Genomic DNA, 8,443 nt, shown 5'->3' on the forward strand with positions numbered 1-8,443 from the left:
AGTGATGAATCATCAACTCCTAGGGTTTCACATTTGAACAAATGGATCAGCAAGACAATTGCAAAAAGTTTTTAGGCCAATAAGTTGATCAACATCATATATAGAGGAGATAAGGAAAGCGCTGCATTTAAACTTAACCAGGCCAGGCTTTGATATTCCCAATTACATGTGGAAGAATAACATGATAGATCCACACTTTTCCTCTATTAAGACCCAATTGGCAGATCATTGGGCTGAGATTTGCCACATAATAAGGATTTATATGGAGAATCACGTGTATCGATTTTGGCTTGTCTCTTTGTCCTCCAAGTGCAAAGTAGTGAAACCAAATATATATTACAATTCAGTGCTCAATATCCCTTAATCCAATATTTCAAATAGGACTGGCAATCTTGACCCCAACCCACTTCACCCACCCAATCCATCCACCTCGGAACCCACCCATTCTATTGATGGGTCAATATGGGTTGAATAACCCATTAGGGTCAATGGAAAAAGGGTCAAGGTGGGTTGGGTTAAAGTCAAGCATCTATTTATACTCGCCAAATTTCTAAAAAACAACAGTTGAAGTGACTTGAACTTACAATTCCAAACCATCATGCCACGTTTAATTTTGTGATTAAAAATAAAATAAATAGATTTTATTTTCATGTTCACATGCAATTTTTACACAAGCACTTTTACAAAAACAATTTTATAAAAAGTACTTTTACATGAAATCACTTTTATAAAAGTACTTTTACATGAAAACACTTTTATAAAAGTACTTTTATGAAAGTACTTTTACAAAAGCACTTTTACACGAAATTACTTTATGAAATTACTTTTACGAAAATACTTTTATGAAACCACTTTTATAAAATACTATTATAAAAGTACTTTTATGAAAGCATAAAAGAACTTTTATAAAAAGTACTTTTACAAAAGTACTTTTATGAAAACAGTTTTACAGAAGTATTTACTTCTATAAAAGTACTTTTACGAAAGCACTTTTATAAAAGTACTTTTACATGAAAACACTTTTATAAAAATACTTTTATGAAAGCACTTTTACAAAGTATTATTATAAAAGTAATTTTATGAAAGAATAAAAGAACTTTTATAAAAAGTACTTGTACAAAAGTACTTTTATGAAAACAGTTTTACAGAAGTACTTCTATAAAAGTACTTTTACGAAAGCACTTTTATAAAACTTGTGCATTTTCTGCAACTTTTTCTGTTGTTTTCTACATTTTCTGTAATTTTTTGGTAATTTTCTACATTTTTTGCAATTTTCTGGTGTTTTCTACATTTAAAAAATTTTTTTGTGCTTTTCTACATAATTTTCTGCATTTTCTAGTGTTTTCATGCATTCCCTACATTTTTTGGTATTTTTTTTTTCAATTTTCTGATTTTTTCTGCAAAAGTTCTACATTTTCTATAATTTTTGGTATTTTTTGCATTTTTTGTAATTTTTTGTAATTTTTTTTATTTTTTATTGCATTTTCTGCAATTTTTTTGCTGTTTTCAACATTTATCTACAATTTTTGCATTTTTGGGTATATGGGTTGACCTAACCCGTTTTTGTCACGTGGCAGTCTTGAGAAATTCTTCTCTCAAAAATGTTTTTTCGGATATAAAGATCAACCCAACCCATTTCTGTCACGTGGCAGTCTTAAGAGAGATGATTTTCTGAAAAATATTTTTTTTTATATACGGGTTGATCCGGCCCGATTCTTTCAGGTGGCATCCTTAAGAGAGATTATTCTCTCAAAAAATTGTTATTTTTCGGGTATACGGGTTGCCCCTACCCATTTCTGCAATGTGACAATCTTGAGAGATGTTACTCTAAAAAATTTGCTATTTTCAGGTATAAGAGTTGACCGATCCATTTCTACCACATGGCAACCTTGAAAGAGAGAGAGAGAGAAGGATGTTCCTCTTAAAAATTATTATTCCGAGTATATGAGTGGTCTTGATCTATTTTTGTATTTATAAGTGAGGATATGAGTAAAGGTAGTTAAGGGTCAATATGAATAGACGAAGTGGATCAAGGTTAGGGTAAATTATAACCCTTTAATAAGAATTGATGATAAGTCATGATGGATTAATATATCAATATAGGTGGATTGGTATTTCACCCTTACCCAACCCAATTCACCCGTTTGCCACCCTAATTTCAAAAAGTTCTCTTTGTTTATTCTTCATTTCTATGAGACACAAGAATAGGATCAGAATGGACCAAACCGGTTCTAATCTGATAGCTATCTCTGCCCTAGTCCCTAGCCGTCCGTTTTCAGGGCTCAGTATTTGAAGTTTCACAGGAATCATCCATCCTGTTTTGGTCTTGCACAGTTGCACCTTGCAATCAGCTCCTCCTCCACAACTTTTTTGGCCCTATAACAAGGCGTAAAATGAAAAAGACAAAAGAAAAGAGCGAGAATTATGTATTGTCGGTTTCTATGGGAGACGGGGAGACGGGGAGAGCAGTGGAGATCTATTGTAATCCCCAAAATACCCCCTCCCATCATCCATTAACTTCCAAACGAAAAGGACAAAATAGTCATTGTGATATGTAATGTAAACCTGATCAAAGTCAAAAAATCTGCTCTTTTGTTTTGTAGCTAGCTCTGCTATTTTGGTAATTGAATTCGAAGCTTAAAGAGAAGCAAGCCGCCTCAGAAAATCAGCATCGGATTTGCTAAAGCGAGTATGCTGGTGCGTGTGTTCCCTCCTAATCCTACATTCATCCATAAGTTAAAAATTAACCTAAAACAACTAAAATCTGGGTAATCGGGAACCGTCGGTTTGGAAGAATGTTGTTGGTTATAGATGGCAGTCTTATCATTGAAAATATTTTTAAACGGACAAATGAAAATAGTGATGGGATTGATGTCTTGACACGTGGCAAATCGTGACAAGGTGACAGCGTTCGGGATTGTGCCCTCCTGAGACCTGTCACATGGGAACGTCCTTCCATGTAAGACTTTTTTGTTACATCATTTTATTTATTTATTTATGTTTAATAAGAAAACAGGGGGACCTTTTTCTTCAGGTAGACCTTATCGATGATCCTATGACGTTATGATCTATGATCTGTCTAATCATTTGTGAAAAGTTAAAGATGAAGAGCTTTCCAGCCGCCCACCTCGTTTGGCTGTGGGCCCACAACAACCGAACAACGGGACGAGATCATCAGTACTGCCACTGCTTGGGTCTCTGCTGAGCTGAAAAATTGGGCCGTCCAACCCAGATTCTTCTCTTGGACGGTCCTGCTTTGATCCGGACTCTTGTTTTTCCACGTCCGTAGTTGAATCAGAATCTGATACAGACTGCTTTTAAGAAGGTCGGTTCCTGGTTTGGTCATCAGTCCTGCTTTACTCTATTAATCTAACACCAGTAAGTCAATATGTTGACTCAGATTATTCTGACCAAACGACCAATTCTTGCCTTTCTGGTTTGATTGGATTGAATATCACTCCTTCGCCATCTCTATGGAGATGGGCATCAGATGAAAAGAGAAAAAGAGAAGCAAGAAAACCAGGTAGCTTTGACAATCACTTCTCCAATCCTGTTTAAAACTTTTTAAAGGATTGCAGGAAAGGGAAAGATGGAAGAGGCTCCAAATCCGATTGTGGAAAGACAATGTGCTTTCCTGGTGCTCGCTAATTCCTATCTTGGCGTGAAAGATACAACTAATGAGAACAAAGTAATAAACAGAAAGGAGATGCTTCATCCTGCTTGACGTGTTTTAATTCTAATTCTATTGTCCATAAGCTTGATTCACTTATTTCTTCAAAATATCTTTTTACGCGCATCTGTAAAAACATTGCAAATTTTTTACACTCCAAAATGCCAAAACTAATAAAAGGATTTCATTGTTCGGATTCTATGTTAATTTCCAAGGCTTGAAGCTGAATATTCAACTCGGGTTACACATAAACACTGAAGAAGAAGAAGAAGAAGAAAGAAAGAAAATCATTGGGTATGCCGTATGCACTCTCTTCGTTCCCTGTGTCTTGTCCCTCAGTAGTCTAGTATACAGCTCGACCAACTCTAGATTCCTCATCATCTTCTCAACTCAAAACAAGTTGGGTTCAAGTTCAAAAATGGTGTTGCTATTGAGAGCATGATCTTCTTTTTATATGGGGTCCTTACTTTGCTCTCGAACAGATGCGTCAAAAGAAAACCTTGTTGTCCACCGGAAAATTGTCCCCATAATCTCTCGACAGTCGACACTCTCTGGCCAGCGTCGACGCTCGTTTATATTTTCACACACACCCAAATCTTTTGTGCTTTCTTTCTTTTCTTTCAATAGTATTAAAACATCTATCTCCACCATTTTCACAACCCAAGAACAATGTAATAAACCAAAGTGATGGGCAGCGCTATTAGCATTCCAAATATCACCCTGGAATTTAAACGTAGAACAACGTCAATTTCTCAACACTGTAAATTAAAACATATCAAATCTGAATTTAGTCCTCTTTACTTACGCAGTACTGAGAATCGCCGGGTGAACATTATACTCTTTGGCGAAGACGAAAGGGACGATCCCTTGAGGGAGTGCGGCCTGTACAATTGCGATGTGGAGGAGCTGGCCTCGTAAGCCAACAGCAATGGAAGCCGCGGCCATTACTGCTGGGCCCGTCAGAAACCGCACGGCCATGGCGAACGCGGCAACGGAGTTCCCACATGCAATTATCTTCGGCTGAAGCGCCATAAACAGCCCTGCCCAATCAAAACTCAGATTAATATCTAAACAACAAATAAATAAAAATTATTTCTTTATTTTTTCCGGTAACTGAATAGGTGCAGTTTCAGTCATGGAGCCGACCAACGAAGGACCAGAGGACCACAAGCAACGTGATCGTTGGTCCCACGTGTCGGGCAATGGCCCTCGGATAATTGACACACCTCTTAATTTACCAGAAATGCCCATCTAAGGAAGTTGTCGCTTGCAGTAGTAAATGACTAACCCCATCAAGCGAGCCTCTCAGCTAGCTCACTGATCAATCTTCTTGTGGTTAGAGAAGATCACCAGCCATGGCCCACAAATTGAGTGGCCATGATCTCTTTCTTTGCCATTTTCAAATGGCAGAGAAACCAACAATTGAACGTAGGGGACCGTTATTGACGCCGGTCATTCGTATCCGGCAGACTCTCAGGCTGACTCTAACACTGTAAGTGTCTGTACTCGTTGACTGAACTCACCTAAGCTGAACATGGCCATCCCAAGACCGGCGTCGGAGAGTATAGAGATCGATCCCTTTATTATTTGCGGCATCGACACATCCCACCTGAATTAACGACAAAGAAATAATCCATAAGCCAGCAATCCAACAATCATAACGACAAATAGTTAGATAATGGAAGCTTCAAGGGAAAAAAAAAATCAGCTTTTATTCGCCGGGAAACTCACCGGAAGGAAATGAGGGACCAAATAACACCAACAAGGCTCGAATACGTGTTTGGGTTCCGGATGAGCTTGCGCCACACCATAATCAAAATCAGTCGGGTCATGACGCTCGTCGGTGGCATCTGTTTCCCGGCGCCTGAATCCGACGTTCCCCCGGCTTTCGGGTGTAATTCCGCCGTCGAGCTTGAGCCGAGCTTTGACAGTCCAGTTGGCCCTTCTTTCTCTCTGTCCTCTTCTCCCTCCGCCATCGTTCCTCTTCCCCCCGCGAAACTGAAGTCTTCCCCTCCAAATTCCTCTGCATTAAACAAATCAATTTTTGAAAACCAAATAAATTTGAAAAAAATAAATAAATAGATGTTTTTCCAACGACCTCCCTCTCTCTCTCTCTCTCTCTCTCTCTCTCTGTGCGTCCTTTATGGCTTTACCTTTGTTTCCCCCATTTTGTGGGTGATCGGCAACTAACATCCGGATCTCCTTTGCGCTCTGATCAGACCGTCCAGACTGCTCCGTCGCACCGAAATCCGTCCCACCAAAGACGTGGAGCCCACCACCTTCGGAAACAGGCGAAGCGCTGGAGCTCCAAACGAACATGTGAAGCTCCTTGGCGTCATGGTTCGCTTTACTCTGTGACTGCACCGTTTGCCCTTGCACTTGCGTCTGCTGCTGCTGGTTCTGTTCTTTCTTCGCGTTCTTGCTCCCAGTAGAAGAAATTTCCGGATTCGGAGCAGGATAAGTGCTCGCCGCCGGCACTGCTGGATAGAATCCGAAACGAGGAGAACTGATTGCCGCCGGTGCGCAATTCTCCTCGAAATTCGATGGCCTCGGCGTAGGACCTCTCGACGAATACAAGTCCCCCGGCCCAAAATTGGACTGCCTCCCAGGAAAACCCTGAAGTCCAATCATTGAATAGAAATCCGAATTGTTAAAATTCGAACCTCTCGGCGTCGGATTCCTTGACGAACTCAAGCTGTAAATCTCTGCTCCGGTGAGATTCGACGGGCGAGGAGTCAATGCCGGAAGCGATCCCGGCCCAAGCGACCTCCTTGACGCATTCGACTTCCTCACGGTCACGTGAAGCTTCCCATCCTCTCCGATCTCCGCATCCGTCTCCAAGAAATCCCGGCCGTCGAGCGACACGACATCCGAGTCAACCTTGAAAGAAACGATAGACCCCGCGGTATCAGGGAACTGCTCCATGATCAGCATCTTGGCACCTCGGTATTCGAAGAGAAACAGAAGCAGTGTATACCAAATGATACACTGTAACACAACGACCTGAACCATGAGGCTGCCGGCGTTCTTGTCATACATGGCGATCAAGAGAGGAATCCCCATGACCAAGGTGTTAGGGAGCGTGGAGAGAGAGAAGATGGTGATCAACCATTCAAGGCTTCCGTTCCGGGTGAAGTTAGCCCAGATACCCAGAACAACGAGCATAATTATCTTCTGCAGAGTATCGGCAGCGATGAAATGGAAGTTCATCTTGTAAGGGTTGTTGGTAGAGATGAAGTGGAAGGAGAGAAGCGGAACTGCGAATACGGCGACGAAGCGGTTGATGCCGGAGCACTGGTCCGGCGAGAAAATCTTCCACCATCGAACTGAACCATAGGCTAAGATCATGGCCACGTAGAGAGGAACCATGGCGGCCAAGACCGTGTAGAGATCTTTCCATGAAATCATGTTTGCAAATTATCGGAACTGGTGAGAAACCAGAGATGGGTGGTTGGGTTGGGTTGGGTTGGGTTCAGATCTTAGTGGGGGCGAAGAACAACGGTTGATGGCATGAAGCGTAAAATTGAGGACGAGACGAAGGTTAAAATGGGGAGAAAAAACCGTTTATTAACTAACTCTCTGCTGCCGCTGCTGCTGCTGATGAAGCCAAGAGAGATTGCTTCAACTGAAGAGGACGGCCTAGAGAAAGAGAGAGAAGGTAGATGGATAGAGATTAGAGAGAGAGAGAGAGAGAGAGAGAGGGGTTTGGTTTTACGAGAACGTAACTTTGGAGGGATATAAATAGGGGGAGGGAGGAGGAGAAAATGGAGTGAGGAGTTGGGAGTGTATTGTGTTGGACTGATGATGTATAGAGAGGTGAGTTGACCGCCTATTATGGTTAAGTTAACCAGGGGTTATGAATACAGGTGGCTCATGTTAGAAGAGGACATTGGATTGTAGATGACGTGTTATTATATTAAACATTCAACTTCCATTCCATGGAAAGAGGGATGTACGGGTTACTGCTAGCATTGTGGGATTATTTTAGCCTTGAGCCAATGCAGTTTTTCTTTTTTTTTTTCCTGCAATGAGCCAATGCAGTTTTGAGAGTATATTTAGTCAAGAAAATATAACTGTACTGTGATTTCATTTTTTTTTTAATTTCTGATTATAAATATGAATTTGAAATCAATTTTAATTTACATGCCTGAATATAATTCTTTTTTCACTTTAATTTAACAAAAGTTAAGGCCCTTGATAAGATATTAAGCTTTAGCCTTAAATTTGGTAAAGAGATTCCCATTGAAGTAAAAGCAAGTAAACTAAGGAAGCTTCAGAATTTGCTTGTTAAAGCCCCAAAGCAGAGAGTCCAATTTTTGACTTTTATGTTCTTGGGTTTGAAAGTGTATTGGCTTTAAGTTGCAATGTTTTTTAAATGCAACTCATATGAAACGCTTAAAACACTTTTTTTTGCTCAATTTTATTTCCCACACACAAAAGATCAAAATAAAAAATTATCCAAACAGAGGCTAAATTATGTTTGCTATATTAGGTAAATTTATTAAACAATCAATTGAGGAAATCTATCATAAAGAGACTAGACCGGGCAATTGGGTTGGATGGGTCGGGTTAAGACACTTTGGGTTGGTTCCGGGTTTGGTTGAATTTTGGGTTGGATTGGCAAATGCTAGACCTTAACCCTACGGGTTAGAATTGACCCACGGGTCAAATCCAGTCATCCCTAAAAATAACTGAAATTTTATAAAATAAATAAATAATACATGAAAATACCAAAATTAAAGGAATTAACTTTAAAATTTTAAATATAAAATA

General features: G+C 40.0%; 1 protein-coding gene across 1 annotated transcript; it reads right to left on the bottom strand.

Annotated features, from left to right (window-relative positions):
* Positions 1–3,832: 3,832 nt before the first annotated feature.
* On the bottom strand, positions 3,833–7,447 carry LOC104599562 (auxin efflux carrier component 3-like). Its single transcript, XM_010262199.3, has 5 exons — positions 5,824–7,447; positions 5,402–5,693; positions 5,194–5,279; positions 4,476–4,710; positions 3,833–4,390 (listed from the first exon to the last, which is right to left on the bottom strand). The coding sequence occupies exons 1-5, from the start codon at positions 7,076–7,078 to the stop codon at positions 4,324–4,326; spliced, it is 1,935 nt and encodes a 644-aa protein (XP_010260501.1). The 5' UTR covers positions 7,079–7,447; the 3' UTR covers positions 3,833–4,323.
* Between the last annotated feature and the right edge of the window lie 996 nt (positions 7,448–8,443).

This window comes from Nelumbo nucifera, chromosome 3 (assembly GCF_055504915.1).
Source record: "Nelumbo nucifera cultivar China Antique chromosome 3, China Antique-T2T, whole genome shotgun sequence".
Taxonomy (NCBI): Eukaryota; Viridiplantae; Streptophyta; class Magnoliopsida; order Proteales; family Nelumbonaceae; genus Nelumbo; species Nelumbo nucifera.

Bases quoted from the DNA above. Each gene is read 5' to 3' on its own strand.
- LOC104599562 (XM_010262199.3), bottom strand. From the start codon at position 7,078: ATGATTTCATGGAAAGATCTCTACACGGTCTTGGCCGCCATGGTTCCT. The intron at 5,280-5,401 runs GTGAGTTTCCCG...TCGTTAATTCAG, and splicing joins TGGTCCCTCATTTCCTTCCG to GTGGGATGTGTCGATGCCGC. The intron at 4,391-4,475 runs GTAAGTAAAGAG...TTTAAATTCCAG, and splicing joins CCGGCGATTCTCAGTACTGC to GGTGATATTTGGAATGCTAA.